The sequence below is a fragment of the Orycteropus afer genome, unplaced genomic scaffold, assembly GCF_000298275.1.
Source record: "Orycteropus afer afer isolate SDZICR_OR568_19922 unplaced genomic scaffold, OryAfe1.0 scaffold00502, whole genome shotgun sequence".
In the NCBI taxonomy this organism is placed as follows: Eukaryota; Metazoa; Chordata; class Mammalia; order Tubulidentata; family Orycteropodidae; genus Orycteropus; species Orycteropus afer.
This window is the reverse complement of record NW_006922089.1, coordinates 120168-137237: the sequence shown is the minus strand read 5'-3', so window position 1 is coordinate 137237 and position 17070 is coordinate 120168. Positions and strand designations below refer to the sequence as shown.

Below are 17070 nucleotides of genomic sequence, written 5' to 3'. Positions count from 1 at the left end.
TTTTTTTTACATAAATGTGTACATATATGTGTGTATCAATAACGTACATTATGTTTTATATGTAATATAAATATTTCTTTATAAATAAATATAAACAGACCAAAGTTACTGCCATCGAGTGGATTCAGACTCATAGCGACCCCCGTTGGGTTTCTGAGGCAGTAAATCTTTATGGAAGTAGATAGCCCCATTTTCCTTCTGCAGAGCGGTCGGTGGATTTGAACCATGGTTAGAAGTCAAATACCTCAGGCACTGTGCCACCAGAGCTCCATACCTATATCTATAAAATACAACAGGGGGAAGAAACCTGGCTGCCTTTATCTTCCGTGTATTTACCTAGTTGCTCAGTGCCCTTGTATGTAACCAGTCCCTCAAGCACACCAGCTGCCTGTTTGGCTCCCAGTCCTGCCACCATCTCCCAGGGAAGGGAAGAAGAGGAAGGGGACCGTGGGAGGGAAGAGTCGAAGGAAGGTTTTCTGCATGCTGTCTGGCCGCCGTCCTTCCCTTCCTGCTCCCCTGCCTCCCACAGTCCTCCCTGCTGCCTGTCCAGACTGCCTCACAGCTGTCTCTGTTCAGCTTTCCTCAGGTAAGGACAGCCATGCAGGGAATGCTTTGAGGCCACACCCAAGGTGAGTGTGTACATCCTGGTGAGCCTCTCGTGTTTCCTTCTCCCAAGATGTCAAGACCCTGGGACCAGAAGGGACTAGAACTCCTTGGGTGTCCTGAGTCTGCTGGGGTGAGAAGGGTGGCAGGGGGCAGGTGGGTGATGGAGGAGCTATCCCTGCATGCCAGAGCGACCAGGCTGCGGGCTGGAGGGACTTGCCTTGCGGGGAAGGGGGGGGAAGAGGGGTGGCACGCCGCGGGGCCACCACGGCCCCCTTCTATCCGGGGCTGGAGCAATCTTTTGGTTTGTTCCAGGAGGCAGGGCCCACTCCTGTCTAGATAGTTAGAACTAGGACCCCCAACTCCCTGGACGTCAACAATCTGTCTGGAGGGTCCTTGGGCTCAAGCTCAGCCCCTTCCCTTCTTCACTGGTCCAGAGCCCGGCTCCACCTCGACCAGTCAGGATACTAGCTCAGCGGCCAGGAAGGGGAGCTGGGGTCCTGGGTCCCCTGCCTCCCTCCGATGGAACTCTTGGGGAGGGGAAGGTGGGTGAAGTGTTGGCCCCCCCAGCCAGACTTATGCCTTGGCCTGGGCGCCTCTGCCAGCCTTGGGTCCCGCTTTCAGGCGCTTTGGTCCTGGCTGAAGGCCACCCACGGCCATTCTGACGGCCTGGTGGGGCAGGTGAACACTCCCCCCCACACACACCCCGCAGTGGCCCAGAGAGGGGCGACCGTGGGGAGGAGGCGGGAGTCACCATCTGGTCGTATCAGAGAGATTCAGACGCTGCCATTCCTTGGGGGACAGTCAAGACAGCATGTATTTAAATGAAGCTGTGCTGGGCTGACTGCGGGGCGCAGGCGCGGGAAACCGGGAACGGCAGGAGGCGGAGGCGGGGGTTGGGGGGCGGCTGGGAGCTTGGGGGCACGGGAGGGGCCCGGAGCCGGAGGGGTAGGGTGGGAGTGAGGGGAAGGGTCGGAGTGGGGGTGCTGAGGCTGAGGTAGGGACTGGGAACTGAGGTGCTAGGGCAAGACCGGTGGTCTGAGAGCTTGAGCCCGGACAGGAGCCTGGGCCGAGTGGCTGGGAGCTTTGGGGGGCAGCGGCGGGCGGAAGCCCCTGGGAAGGGTGTGGGGGGCTGGGGCTGGGAGCTTTGGGGGGCCGAGGCGGCAGCCGGGGTGGGGGCCAGACACCTGGACTCGAAGAGCTCTCGGCTTTCCCGAGACCGCGCCCCTCTAACGAAATGGGGGCCACGCGGCGGTGGGGACAGCGGCCAGCGCGCCCTCGTGGGACCCCCACTTCTCGTCGTTACCCCGCACGGCCTGGGGGGCTGAAAGGAGTGGAGCAGACGGGCACAGCAGGGACCCTGCTGGCCCAGGGCGCTGCCAGGGGGCCTATCTACGAAAACAGCGCCCGTGCAATCCGTTTGAACGTGCGGAGTCATCTCACAGCCGGCAGGGGCACTGCCAAGTGGAGCCCAGGACACGTGCCATGCCTAGGCGTGTGCCCCCTCCCGGAGTCCCACCTTGTCTTAGGTCGTGCGTGCTGTCTTCGAGCTTGGTCACCTGCTTCAGGTGGTCCTCATGGGTCTGCGGGCCTTTGGTTGGGGGCCGGAGAGCTGGAGGCAAAAAGGTGCCCCATGGGGGAAGCGTCTCAAAGCCTAGCTAGCAGGAGGGGTCCGAGCCTTCCGGTGCTTGGCCAGCCGCTGCGAGGGCCGCCCCTTCTGGTCACCGGGGGTCACACAGGCCTTGCTGGCACCCAGGCCCTCTCAGCTGGAGCAGGAGCCCTGTGTAGGCAGGAGGCAGGCCAGCCTCGGGAGCCCCAGTCACCTGGCTACCAGTCACTGGTCACACAGCGGGGGTTTGCGCTCTCCGCCCACCAGGGGGCATCGCTCTGCCCTCTGCGGCTGTTAGCAACATGCTGTCCCTGTGCCTTTTTGCAGATGCATTTTAAACGCTCGCGGTATATAACCTTTTGGTTGTAGAGAAAAGCCTGAAGTGGGGAGGGAGGGGGGAGAGGAAAAGGAGGGGGGTGAGGAGAGGGATGAGTCGCCCCCAACCCTGCCCTCAGAAATGACCCACAGCGGCATCTTGTCCTACTTGCTATGGGGTTTCCCTTCCCCAGCCCCAGGATGGCCGAGTCCTCAGCCGCCCCAGGTCTCCCAGGACAGTGCTCTGTTCCCAGGCCCTGCTCCAGACTGCCCGCCCATGTGGGCCTAGGGTGGCCCTGTGCACACACCCAGGCGAGGCATGTGGTGGCAATGGGGGGCAGCCATGCTTGGTGCTTATGCTTGTAGGGGACCATGTCTGCAGGTACTGACGTCAAAGAGGCTGGGAGCGTCCTTACCCTCTGTGGAAAGTGCCTGAGGTGAGGGTTTCTCTGGCGTTCGGAGGCCTCAGCCCGCTCCTGCTGCCCGTTCCTGCTCCAAGGGCTGGTGGGCTCTGGGCCCCAAGGAGACAGCCCCAGTGGGGGCTAGCAGGACAGGAGGGTGTGTTAAGGCATGGGGCCCTGAGCAGGGTGCCCGCCAGAGTTCAGGCTGCACCTGTGCAAGGCACCCTGTGGTCCTGGTGGCCCAGCAGCTGCAAACCAGGGCTTTGAACCGGTTCATTCAGATCTGACCCCCTGCTGAGAATGTCTTTGCAACCCCCTCCCCATGTATATCGTATCGAATCACTCTCTAGACCAACCAACTGCAGGTGATCCAATGGGTCAGAAGGCAAGGAGGGACAGGAAAGAAGGACAAAGGAAACGGGAAACACAGGGAGGAAGTGGGAGGAGAGCTGTTACCTGGTGGGGCTGCGGTCAGTATCACAAGACAAAATGGGTGTGAGTTGTTGAATGGAAAACCAACGTGCTCTGTAAACTTTCACCCAAATCAAAGTAATTTTTTTTTTTTTAAAGAACCACACTGGGTAGAGAAAAAAATAAAAAAGATTTAAATGTTTTCTCCTAAGAGTTTGGTAGGTTGAGCTCTTACATGTTGGTCTATGTCCATACTGAGGCAATTTTCATGTATGGTGTGAGGTAGGGGTCCAAGTTCATTCTTCTGCATGTGGAGAGCTAGAGGTTTTGGCAGTACTTTGTGTGTGTGTGTGAGTGATTTGGGTGAAAGCTGCCAGAGCAAGTTCATTTTCCACACAGCAGTTCACACCATGTTGTCTCATGACATTGACTGCAGTCCCCCCCCATGCAACAGCCCTCCTCCCACTTCCTGTGGTTACCTCTTCCCTGTGTCCTTTCTTGTGCACTCCTGCCCCCCCCCAGGTGTCTCCCTGTGCAGACACTGCCCTCTGTTCTCCCACGATTGGTCGCTCCAAGGAGTGTATCTACCTGATGTCAGTGTTCACCCCGTATGCTGTTGTTTAGCCGGAAGCAATGGGAACGAGTTCAATTACAGGCGTGAAGGGTAACTAGGGGCCATTGTCTTAGAGTCTCGTCAGTCTCTATCAGACCAGTAAGCCTGGTCTTTTCTGATTTTGAGTTTTGTTCCACGTTTTTCTCCTACTCTATCCAGAATCTTGGTTTCTACTTACGGAAAAGACTACCCTTACCCATTTAATTGTCTAGACACCTTTTCAAAAATGATACAACTTTTTTGAACTTTCAAAAACGGATACACTGAATCAGAATCTACATGTTAACAAGACCCCCAGGTGACTCTTAAAAGTAATGAAGAGCAGAGTGCCAACCACAAGGAGCTGAGGAAGAAGGCAGGACACAGTGGCGGAGTTTCTGAACTCGGTTTATTAACACTCAGCACAGTGTCCCCCACAGGCGGTGGGACCCACCTGTCCCAGAGAACAGAGCAGCACAGCTCCCAGGGGACCTCTTGAGATGGCATAGAGGAACCAGCACGGATTGGCAAAGGGTGGCGTGTTTGGCAAAGCCCAGGATGCAGGGGGTGGGGTGGGTGGGTGTGGCCAGAGGTGTGACTAGCTTGGGACTCCCTCCGCGACCCTATTTTGGCTTCTAAGAATCAAGGCCAAAGGAGAGCTGACCGTACAGAGTCATTTAGGTCCACCGGGCACCTGGTGGCTGGGACATCCATGCACTGCAGGGAGAGGACAAGGGGTGGGGCCACGAGCCCTGGGGCTCCTGCCTAAGGCCCGCGAGGCCTCCAGGAGCCCACACGCGGCCGCACTGTTTCCTTGTCTGTGAGGAAGGGCAGCGCCTGGCTTTCTAGAGGTTAGGAGGCTGGACCAGAACAGCCTTCCAGCCCCGCCCTGCCCTGCAGGCCAGCCCCTCCCACCCTGCAGCCTGGCCTTGGCGCTTGTAACCCACTGTACTAGTCAGCGCAGAGTACCATCCCCCACCTCTGCAATTCCATACAAGATGCTGGCATCTGTAGCTAGATTCTTCACCAACCCACCACGTTTTAAGAATAGACACTAATCTCTCTCTTGGCGGGGGCGAGGCCGCCCCCAGGCTGTGGCGCCACCAGAATTGCACAAGCAGGGGTGGGGTTGCTGCAGGCTCTGGGCACCCCCCCTCCACCTTAGAGGAAACCGGGGCCCAGGAGATGTCTGCGGAGGGAAGTGGTCAGCACATCCCATGGTGGAAGATACCCCCCCAGGTTGCAAGGGGACAGGCCAGGTGGTGACTAGGTCTTAGCACAAGGCCAGCCCCCGCAGAGGGGTAACATGCCCCATTCCCCATCCCAAGGCAAGGGCAGCAAAGGCCACTGCCAAGATGGCGCCTGGGGAAGGGGCTGCCCTGTCCGGCTCCAGGTCCTTGTGCCAGGCGTAGACCAAACCCCCCTGGTGGAAGTGTGCTGTGGCAACACTACCCGAAAGACAGGGAGCTAAGGAGGAAGGAGGGCTGGTGCCCAACAGGTCCCCAGAGCCAAGGTCCTGGCTGGCAGTGGCTTCATCCTTCACCCCTCGTCACAGAGCCTGGGCTTCTGGCCCCCAGAAGGCAGGGGGCCAAATGAGGCCCAACCCTGCCCTTCTGGTCCCACTGGCCTGGAGGTTCTGGGCTAACTGGCGTGTTGAAGATGCTGTCACCACGAGCCCCTGGGCAAGGCACCCAGCCCACCGTCCAACAAGAACATGGAGCTAATGCCCCCCTCCCCACCTGCTCCGGACAGGAAGGGCTCTCTAGCCCAGGAAGCTGGACCCAGCCTGGGGGTGCACTCCCAACGCCTCCAAGACATTCGAGCCCCCCCCAACACCCCCAAAGCGTCAGCTAAGTCACCCTGTATACATCCCAGCCCTGCCCAGTGCCACATCATCTGAGTCCTGGGACTGCCAGAGTCAATCCCCCCAGCCACCTGTCCCCTCTGGTGGCCTCTGAGCCCCTCCCTGGAGGCGTCACAGAGCTACTCGCCGAGTACACGCGTGTCCTACGTCCGGCGCTCTGTGCATCAGGAAACGTGGGGCTTCTACACATGCAAGGTGGCAGTTACAGAAACGCCAGCAGTGTGACTCTGCGGGTGGGCCACAGGGCCGAGCAAGGTAGGAGGGCTGCCAGCCCCCGGAGAGGAAGGAGGGGCTGGGCAACAGGAGAGCCACGATCTGCCGAAGCTGCCCGGGTCCCCGGCTGGACCCTGGCTCTCTAGAATGTTCTAAACCAGGCATCCCAGGGGAAGCCAGAGACCGACAGAAGATACTCTGGGAGGAACCGGTCGAACAGGAGCGGGTCAAACCTCGAGTGGCCACCCTTCACAAAGCTCAGTCTCGCTGCAGGGGCCCAGGACCGGGACCCAGGGACCTGCGCTCCCAGCCTCCCGCGGCAAGGTAACCACGTTGCTACCGGCCCAGGGCAGCAATGGTGGGCAGCCAGCCTCTCGGCAGAAGGGTAGCCGGTGACAAGTGTCCTGGCTACCACCAGGAGCTGCAACAGGGGGCCCGCTGCGGGGACTGCCCCTACTGCCAGGGGCCCCCAGAGCAGCAGTCCCCCCCACCTGTTTAAGGCACTTGAGTGGCTTATCAACCCCACCCAGGAACGGTTTGGTTTCCATCCGGATTTAGAGGTAAAAACAAAACATGTAACACTGCAAAAGAGATTCCCCTATAGTTAGAAAAAGTAAATTCGTGAGTTTTCTGAGAAATATATAGTAAAATGCTAAGCTTGGCTTAAATTATATGACACAACGGGTCACGTTGGCACAAAGACAAACCTGAATACTGCTTTTGAGTGAGACTTGCCCCTGGAGGCCCGCACTCGCGCGCATGCGCACAGACACGCGCCTGCGTCACTGGCCCCAGGGCGACCATGGAGGAGGGGAGGCGGCCTGGGGTCGGAGGGCCCGCGGCCGAGGCTGTCTTGGGCAGCCGTCCTCTTGGCAAGAGGGATGCCCCCCCAACCAGGGGCCACTAAGCTCGCTCGCCGACACGGGCCGCCCCTCAGCTACGCCCCGGGCGGGGGTGTGCCCGGTGCCGGACACCTGCCCAGAGGACCCCACGTGCCCCCTTCCTGGGAGTACAATGCAGGGCCACTTCCCACGCCATCTTCTCTTTGGCTTCCGAGACGGGCGCCCCCACCAGGGGACACGGTTCTGCAGCTGCAGGGACAGGCGTAACGCGCGCGAGCTCCGTGGGCGGCGGGGCCCTGCCGCCGTTTCCTAAGGCATCCGAGGGGAAGAGTCACAGGGCGGGGGAGGAGGGCAGGGCTCGGGCCCCTTAGCTTCTCGGGGCCACGAGCGCCTCGGGCTGTGACGGGGCGACGGGCGAGTCCCCAGCCCCCTGGAGCCGGCCCTCCAGCAGGTCCCGGGGGTCCCGGAGGAAGACCACCAGGACGGTGATGTTGTCGCGGGAGCCTTGCTCCCGGGCCGTGGCCACGAGCTCCTCGGCGACGTGGAGCCCGCAGCCCTGCTGCCGGGCCAAGTGGTTCTGGACCAGGCCCGTGACCTCCTGGGCAGGCACGAAGTCAAAAAAGCCGTCACAGGCGAGCAGCAGGTAGTCCTCGCAGCCAGTCAACTCCCGGGAGGCCGCGTCTGCCTCGCCGGACACGTACGGCTTCTGTAGTACATCCCCTGAGCACCAGAGAGAAAACACGACCGGGTCAGGGACCACTGCCTTCCCGCTTCCGGCCTGCCCCCTCCCGCTTCCGCTTCCGGCCTCCCCAGCCGGCCTCTGCCAGGCTGGCCCGCCCCGCTGCCCCCTGCGGACCCAGAGCCCACCATGAGGTTTCCACGGAGCGTTTGCTCCCACATTCCAATTGGAAAAGAGGTCAGGTTGGGTCAGGTACTACGAAGAAAACAGGATGGCGTGATAGAAGAGGCTGCCTCTGTTGTCCCTAAGGGCAATGAGGGACTAGCAGGGACACGGGGACTCCCAGGGCAGTGCAAAGGTTGACCGACTCGGCTGCCAACCCAAAGGTTGGCGGTGCAAGTCCACCCAGAGGTGCCTCAGAAGAACAGCCTGGTGCACCGGGCTTGGCTGAAACATCAACCACTGAAAACCCTGCAGGGCGCAGTTCCACCCTGATACACGTGGGGGCGCCGTGCGCCGGGGTCGAGGCAACGGGAAGTGGTAACATGAGGCTCCGGCAGATTTCAGTGCCAGCAAGTGCCTTCGATGTCCTGTGGAGTGGGGGCCCGCGGCAGAGGGGAGGCCTGCGGGGGAGGGCGCCGTGTGGCGCCCAGGGTGGCCCCCGACGACGGCCTCTGCCTTCCGGCTAAGTCACTGCAGCAGTCCAGCCCGCGAGCTCCCGCGGCCGCTGCTCGGAGGCAGCGCCGCTGGGATGCCCACCTGGCCTGTCCAAGGCCCCAAGGCCCCTCACTTCTCCTCTCAAACACCTTGGCCACCCCAACTCAGATCACAGCACCCCAAGGTGCTCAGGCCAAACACGGCACTCCTGCGAGCTCCCTCCTCCCGCGTGCGCCCCCTATAGCCCGAGGGGTGGCAGCTCCCACGGGCCACGTTGCTTCCTGGTGGGGAGCTGCCCAAGAGCCCCACTTGCTGCCGGAGACAAGGGCAGAAGCAGCCAGAAGACGGGCTGTGAGGACCGCATTGCATCTGCAAGGACAAAAGACCTCCAGCGTGTGGGAGGGACGGACGCCAAGTCCAGGGGGCTGTGGGGCCGAGGGGTAGGGAGTGGGGGTGGGGTGGAGATTTCTACGGTGTGTTTGCTGGGCCTTGCGCCGCGGTCACTTCTTCCCAGAAGTCCAAAGAAACAGTAGGGATGGGGTGTGTGTAGGGGCGTAAGTGTGATTTTGGAAATATTTAAAAATTACTTCCCAGTACATACAGTAGGTGGGAGCTCTGGAGGTTCAAACCCACCAGCCACTCCTCGGAAGGAAGATGGGGCAATCTACTTCTGTAGTGGTACCACCTCAGAAACCAGGAAACCCAAGGAGGGGTCGCTATGAGTCGGATCCGACTGGAGAGCAGTGAGTGTGGTTAGTCGACAGTTAACTACTAGCCAAGTGTTGCCGACTAGAATTTTTCTGAGGGAACTGTTTTTTTTTAAACATTTTCTGGTAAAAACAGAACTTTTGCCTCTTGGACATTCTCTGCATGGACACTCCTGTGCCACTGGCTGCCAGCATCACTGTTTCCGGATTATCCCACCACCCTGGACAGAAACTCACTGCTCCTGAAGCCAATTCCCTAACTCCCCTCCTTCCCACCACTTGGAACCACTAATAAACTCTGGTGTCTACACATTTGGCAATTGTACATATTGCCTAAAAGTCGCATTTGGCAATTCTATATATTGCCTATAAGTGGGATTAGATGATATCTGTCCTTTTACAAAAGACTCATTTCCCTGAGCATGTTTTCCAAAAGTCACCCATGTGTGGCCCTACGACCTCTGTCTTTATCCACCAAAAACCACACCCACTGCTGCAGAGTCAGTGCCACTCACAGCGCCCCTAGAGGACAGAGTGGAACTGCCCCAGACGGTTTTCAAGGCTGTCAGTCTTCATGGAAGCAAAGTCCCAAACCACACCCACTGCAAAGCCCAAACCACACCCACTGCCATGGAGTAGATTCCAACCCACAGCGCCCCTAGAGGACAAAGTGGAACTGCCCCAGAGGGTTTCCCAGGCTGTGAGTCTTTATGGAAACCAACTGCCTCATCTTTCTTCTGTGGAGTGGCTGTGGTTTTGAACTGCCAAACTTTTGGTTAGAAGTCCACTGCCTTATCCACTACACCATCAGAGCTTCTTCTCTGGGTTAGGGTGGCCCTTAAACCCCATGACTGGTGTCCTTCTAAGGAGAGAGACTTAGAGGCACAGTAAATACCCACCAAAGAAAGACGAGGCGGATACTGCGGGGATTACAAGCCAAGAAGTGGTGGCCATCACCGGAAACAGGGAGAGGCGTGTCCTCAGAACCCAGGCAACCTACCCTGTGACACGGCGATTTCGCACTCTGCCCTCGGAACTGTGAGAGAATCGATTTTTGTTGTGTTCAGCCCATTTATGGTGTTTTGTTACTGCAGCCCCAGGACATGCAGACAGCTGGTCTACACCAAATCCTTCCCTAGCATACACTGCTCTCTCGTCCCATGCTCCTGGGGACAGTCTTCAGCCCCCAGGCCCTCTTACCGATGGCCCTGGAGACGGCCAGGGTCCCATTGACTCGCCAGCAGTCCACGTAAGACACGAAGCCACCCAGCGCTTCGATGCGCTCCCTCTCGTCCTGTGGGAAGAGAGAAGGCTGAGGTCTAGTGCGTCCTTATGTCCGTGCTGGGACTGAGATCCAAGCTGGTGTCTAAGGTACCACTCAAAACCACAGCACGGACAGGTAGCTGGGAGGTCCAGAGGTGCATCCAAATTAAACCAAAAAACCCAAAGTCACTGCCATCCTGACTCCTAACGACCCCTCCTTGCGTTTCCAAGGCAGATCTCTATCCAAAGTAAGAAATTATAAATAATATAAATACATGATGGTGCAAACAAACACGCTGCCCACAGCCAGCAGTGACTGTGTCTTCCAGGAGGGTTGAAAACCAGTCAGCAGGCGCTATGGCGTCGACCCTGATAGCTGCCCCCTTGTGGGCGAGAGCAGCACTGCACCCGACAGGGCTTCCAGGGCTGGGACCTGGGTAAAGATCGCCAGGCCGTCTTCCCAGGGTGCCTCTGGGTGACCTCAAACCACCACGTGTTCAACCAGTTGTGATCGAGGGACTCTAAAATATACGCAGAATACGATACACAATGCAAATACATTCAATGTGTATCAGCACAGAGTTAGTGCTTGTTACATGCCCTGGGTGTGAAGAGGAACTCAGCAACTAACCTTTCAAAAACTTTTCAATTTTATTTTGGTAAAAATGTATGCAACATTGGGAAAACACACACACACACAAATGGCTGACAACCAGGTTTGCTGGCCTGATAGAGCCTGGGTGAGACCCCCGAGACTATGGCCCCTAGTTCCCCTTCAGGTCTGGAACTGAACTCACTCCTGTGGTTGCCACTCAGGCATATGGGGTGAACGTTCACATCAGGTAGATACGCTCCTCGGAGCGATTGATCGTGGGAGAACAGAAGGGCAGGGTTTGCACAGGGAGACAGCTCAGGGGGTGGGAGTGCGTGCGAGGGAAGGACACAGGGAAGAGGTGACCAGAGGGAGGAAGTGGGAAGAGAGTGGTTACACTGTGGGGAATGGCAGTCAATGTCATGAAACAAAATGTGTATGACCAGCTGTATGGAAAATGGATTTGCTGTGTCAACTTTTGCCCAATGGTGACAGGACCCTGTGTGTATCAGAGTATAGCTGTGCTCTGTAGAGCTTTGAGGGGCTGAATTTTCGGAAGTAGGCTGCCCGGCCTGCCCTCCGGGGGCCTCAAGCTAGCCACCTTTGGGTTAGCAGCCGAGTGCTGTTTCCCCTGCCCGGGGGCTCCGAGGAGTGCTACGGGGTCGGGGAAGTGCTCGTGAGGCCACAGGGAGAGTGTGACTCAGAGGCGGAGGCTTGGCGAAGCCCGAGTCCCCCCCGGACAAGCAGCCCCTGGCTTGTTGTGCCTCCGTGTTGACCCAAGCTCCCCCCACCCCCAGGAGTGGCCTCAGCACACTTGAGGACTGCCATCCGTCCCTTCAGAACCCTCGGGTCAGGCAAACCCCCCCAGAAGGGCAGGGACAATGTGACCGCCTATGGAAGGTGTCCTAGGGGCCCCCCAGGAGCGAGGCGGCTCCCCATCTGCTGAAGCCCCTTCAGGGGGGCACGTCGCATCCCTCTTACTTTTGTTGGCCCCCCCATGACCCTGCTGGGTACCCGGCTGCCCAAGAGGTCAGAACCCCCCTTCCCTCACTGGGAGGTCCCTGTTGCCACAGGGGACAGCGTCCTCTGGGCAGATTCTCACCACCCCGAGCAGAGGGGCCAGCTGCTGGCCCCACTGGGAGAAGGTGAGGGACGGGAGGACAGGAGGCAGGTGGCATTGCACGGTGGCCTGAGCACCTGCCACGGCCACTGGTCCGCCTGGGCCAGGGCTTCCTTACTCTGGGGAGGGGCAGGATACCGCAGCCCGGCCTTTCTCGACATCGAAACACTGCTGTCTGACCTCAGGCACAAGGGCCTGGACGGTTCTGTGAGATGGGGTCTGAGGCAGGAACATCACCCTCGCGTCCGGGTGAGGCCAATGAGGCTTGGGGCTAGTGAGTGTCTGGCTGGGGTGCAGGGTCTGCTGGAGGCATCCAGGGAGTCCTGGGGTCCCAGCATGACAGCTCCCTGCCAGCCTCGGCTTAGCGTCACCTCTGTCCCTGCTGCCCAGCGTTGGCCGGCCGCTCCTGGCCCCGCGTGTGTGTGGTGGGACCGTGTCCGTGGATTCCATTAGTGGGCACGGTGCCCAGGTCATCACGCTGAGCCCCTCAAGAGCTCTGGGAACGGCTCACCTGGGGCTGCTGGCTGGTAACGCCTCGAGCGTTACGGGGTCCCTGGAGTTCCCCTTTGGGAGGAGTTCCAGAAGCTTCCTGGAAACACCGCCCAGGGCCTGTCCCACTTGCTCATCTGCCTCGTGAATACCCGGCACGGCTTCCCGACCTGTCTGTGTGTTCCTGGGCTGGGAAGGGGGGCCTGGGAGCCGCACCACGGGGTGTGGGGATGGCCGGGCTGTGGTGGGGACGTCTTACCTGCCGCTCGGGCCTGTGAGGCTCCATCAGCTTCACAGCCTGCCCCTGCTGCACCAGGATGACCTGGGAGTCCCCCAGCCAGGCGACGTGCAGGGTGCTGCCCACGATGAGCGCACACACTCCCGTGGTACCGCTCTGTAAGCGCTGCAGGGACAGAGGGGGCGGGGGCTGAGGACGGCAGGGCCCTGGGACCCAGCCGCCTGCACCCAGCCATCGAACGGGGAGACCGCTGACAGCCGTGTGGGTCTCAAATCGATGCTGCTGCGCGCAAAAGAGCACACCCTATGCGTTCCCATCTGCGGGGTCAGGAAGGTCCCTCTGTCCTTGGTTCCTGAGAAACAAGCCTTGGGGTAAGTGGGGTGCCTTGGTCTACGTCCAGGCCGTGGCTGAGGGTGCGGGCTGGTGAGTGGGGCCTGGCCTGACCAGAAAGGCTGCACCTGGGAGGCTGACATCAGTGAACCAGCCAACCACTCAGGACTGGTGGATACAAACCCTGAACCCTACAGCTCTGAGAGCTTCCTGGTGGGTGAAGGAACCAGCTGTGATCTAGGGACTCTAAAATAGACACAGAATACAGGACACAATACAGTCCTCTCTGGACACGGCAGCTCTGTGTTGGGAACCTTCCCAGACCTTGTTGATCTCCTAATTGACAACCTTTTACTATAATCTGTTTATAATCCTAAGCAGAATACGCTGAGTTCTCTATGTCGTCTGGCAAAGGAGAAGGGGGCCCTGGCAGATGGCAGTGAGGGCTTGCGTGGCCTCCCACACTCGTGGCTGGTGCCTCCCTACCTGGCGGCCTGAGAGACAGGGTGCTCTTCACTTGCGAGATCTGCCCCAGCCCCTGGGTGCCTGGGGTCTGAGAGAGTGTGCCATGTGGACATCTGGTGTCAGATTAATGGCAAAGTGGGAAGGTGGGGGGCTGGATGGGCCTCCATGTTTTGGGGATTAGATTCATGCCGATTCTTCTCCCCAAAGTCACCCACAAAATATCCAAGTCCAAAGATGCCTACTACCCACTGGTGGCAGAGAGCCGACTGGGGGTCACGGGGGAGGGATGACAAAGAGGTGGGAGGATGCGCTTGGGGTGATAAGATCCTAATCTTGACCGTGGGAGGCTGGCAGGGTGTGCACACAGGCCCAAACTGTATACTTTAAAGATGTGCAGTAACAAACCCACAGTGAAATGAAACAAAACCAACTCCTGCTTCAGACAGCCATCTCTCTATGTCAGAGACCTGTGAACATAAGCTTCCTCCACCTCCAAGGGGGGCCCGGTTAGCCAGGGGCCCAAGGTACAGCCTCCTTCCAGCCGGCGCCCCCCATGAGAGGACACACGGCTGCCCACGAAGGCACAGAGGCCAGCTCTGGGGATTTTCCCCGAGGCCTGAGCTCAGGGTGCAGGACAGCCGTGCCCCCTCCTTGAGGCCTGCTCGTGGCATGGGCTAGGAAGTCATGAGCTAGGTCTGGCCCAGCTACTGCCACTGCCAACCTGTGTCCACTCAGGTCTGTCAAGATCTCTAAACTTCAGTTCTACTGTATTTCCAATGAGGAGGATGTGGCTACCTGCTCCACAGGGTAACTGGAGGGACGTCCAAAAAAACGTCACGGCTGTTGAGTCGACTGCCGACTGGTAAACCCGTTGGATTTCCCAGGTGGTAAATCTTTACAGGAGTAGATTGCCCTATCTTCCATGAAGTGGCTGGTGAGTTTGAACTGCTGACCTTCTGGGCAGCAGTCGAATGCCTGAGGCACTGTGCCTTCAGAGCTCAAGTTCAAAGAAGGGAGTCTATTCAGGTGGGTGAGCTCAGGTGAGCCCACACGGGAGGGGCCTGGAAGGCTGTTTCTTCTACATGTGTTTGTAACTCCAGGGAACAGAACATTCCCAGTGGACAAATGTAGCCTCCAGGCCTTCTGCCCAGAAAACCCAGGTGAATGAGACCAGAAGAACTAGATGGTGCCCAGCTCCCACTGTCAACCACCTGGAGGGGATCAGCGCAGGAGATGGTGGATGGAGTGGGAGACCAATGTGGAACAAACTCAAGATCATAAAAGAAGACCAGGTTTGCTGGTCTGGTAGAGCCTGGTGAGACCCCTGAGACTATGGCCCCTAGTTACCCTTCAGGTCTGGAACTGAACTCACTCCTGTGTCTTCCCGCCAAACAACAGACAGGCAGATGGGGTGAACATTTACATCAGGTAGATACACTCCTTAGAGCGATCAGTCATGGGAGATCGTAAGGACAGTGTTTGCACAGGGAGCCAGCTCAGGCAGCAGGAGTGCGTGGGAGGGAAGGACAGAGGGAAGAGGTAACTATCGGGAGGAAGTCGGAAGAGAACTGATACGTGGTGGGGAATTAGAGTCAATGTCATGAGACAAAACGTGTATGAACTGCTGTATAGAAACTGAGTTTGCTCTGTCAACTTTCACCCAAATCACAAAAATTTAAAAAGAAAAGGAAAGAGAACCCGGGTGACGTGGGGTGGCCTTCCCCGCGAGGCCTATGCAGCTTGCCTGTCGACGCGGCTGCAGAGGGGCCTGCGTCCTGGGCCAGGGGCATCTCTGTGCTGTGTCCGCTCAAGCTAAAGGGAGCCTCCCCGACTGCAGGGGCAGCAGAGACATGGATGCCAGCGGCCATACACTGAGCTCTTCTGGCCTCTGTGGGAGCTGGGCCTGCCCAGGGCCTAGGGCAAATCACAGCTGGCCTGCGGTTCTCACCTCTCGCTTGGCTTTCCGCAGAAACATCTCATCGGTGAGCCGGAAGGCCTCCCTGAGGGCACCTGCGGGGTCTGTGGACAGTTGGGGCTGGCGGGCAGCGTTGGCGTGTACATGCGTGGCGGCAAACTGTGCGGCATCCACTCCTCCATGACCATCGAACACGGCAAAATAGGCGCGGTCCGTGGCATCCTGGCAGAAACACAGCAGGATTCCTGAACCGGCCTCATGCCCTGGCTGCGTCTATGGGGAGCGGGCCCAGGCAGGGGAACACGGGCGCTTACTGGCTTCCCATAAGGCACTGGGCTTGGGGGAATCTGACGAGCTAGGCTGGCTCCAGCCTCACCATCCACACAGAGTCGCTGTGGGTGCGGATGCGGGTAGCACCCAGAGCTGGCACTAAGGGGGATCCACCATCACCTGTCAGGTGAATATGGCACCTTCTGGCCCTTTCCAAATAAGACTTGGGAAAACTGTATTTGTCCTCTACATCCTTGGCCGGGTGGCTGCTCTGGGAGTCAGGCCTCCCACACCTGCTTGGAGGTGCCCTGTAAGCTGCCCAACACCCGATTTCAGGGTGCCAGTTTGTACTCACCCCGCCACCTGGAGGAGCCTGGTGGAGCCTGGTGAGACCCCTGAGACTATGGCCCCTAGCCCCCCTTCAGATCTGGAACTGAACTTACTCTCGGGGCCCCGCAACCGGGGAGGGAGCACTCACGGTCAGGCCAAAGAGCTGGTTGAACGCCAGCAGCGACACGTGCCGGTCTTCCATTTTGCGGCGGGTGTTTCGGATGGCGTGGGCGGAGACCAGCCACTGTCGCTGAGGAGTCCCAGCGGTGGGCGACGCGTGCTCCTGCCACCGGCTGCACACATCCCAGAGTTGGGTGAAGAGGATCCGTGCCAGGGCCCTGGCGTCCAGGCCTGCCAGGCAGGACGGAAGGGCAGCAGTTAGAGAAGCCTCGACCAGAGGGAGCCCGGCCGCCCCGCCCCGCTCGCCTGCCAGGCAGTTCTGACCCGAGGAAGCCAGGACCGACTGCATTGCCTGCACTCAGAATGTGGGGTTTGGCCGTGTGGACCAAGAGCCCTGCACTTGAATCAGAGACTGAACAGTGTTCCCCCTCAAAATGCGTGCTCGAGCCTGGTGCCTGTACCTGTGACTGCATTTGGAATCAGGGTTCCTTTGTTGTGTTAATGGGGTCGTAACAGTGTAAGGCGTGTTCTCCCCGATCACTTTGGAGAGACACGAAGAGCAGCAGAGAGAAGCCAGCACAAAGGCAGGGGAACAGATGCCCCGTGAGGGTCGCTCAGGATGGATGACAGGCCCACAGATGCTGAGGGACACCGGGTCTTCCGCCACAGTCGGCACAGAGGGCCTGCCCTAGAGCTGGTGGCCTGAATTTGGACCTCTAGCTTCCTCATGGTGGTGGTGTTCATTGCCATCGAGTTGATCTCACGCATAGCGACCCCTCCTTGGGTTTCCATGGTGGTATCACTACGGAAGTAGATTGCCTAACCTTCCTTCCCAGGAGTGGGTGGTGGGTTTGAACCGCCAGCCTTCTGGTGAGCAGTCAAGTGCCTTAGACACCGTGCCACCAGAGCTCCTGGACTGGGAGAAAATGAAGCTCTGTTCTTACACGTCCTGCACCCGTGCTGGAAGGAGCCCTGGTGGTACAATGGCTAAGCGCTTGGCTGTGAACTGAAAGGCTGGGGGTTCGGACCCACCAGGGACCCCACC

The 17070-nt window shown here is 58.9% G+C and overlaps 1 protein-coding gene across 1 annotated transcript in view; it reads right to left on the bottom strand.

Moving 5' to 3' along the window:
- Positions 1-7217: 7217 nt before the first annotated feature.
- Positions 7218-17070, bottom strand: part of PPM1F (protein phosphatase, Mg2+/Mn2+ dependent 1F) — a 29825-nt gene continuing 19972 nt past the window's right edge. The window contains exons 3-7 of the mRNA XM_007955449.2: positions 16054-16256; positions 15339-15527; positions 12617-12760; positions 10094-10187; positions 7218-7570 (exon numbers count right to left, since the gene is read on the bottom strand). Coding sequence (XP_007953640.1) covers positions 7218-7570; positions 10094-10187; positions 12617-12760; positions 15339-15527; positions 16054-16256 — 983 coding nt within the window. The remainder of the gene's footprint in view (positions 7571-10093; positions 10188-12616; positions 12761-15338; positions 15528-16053; positions 16257-17070) is intronic.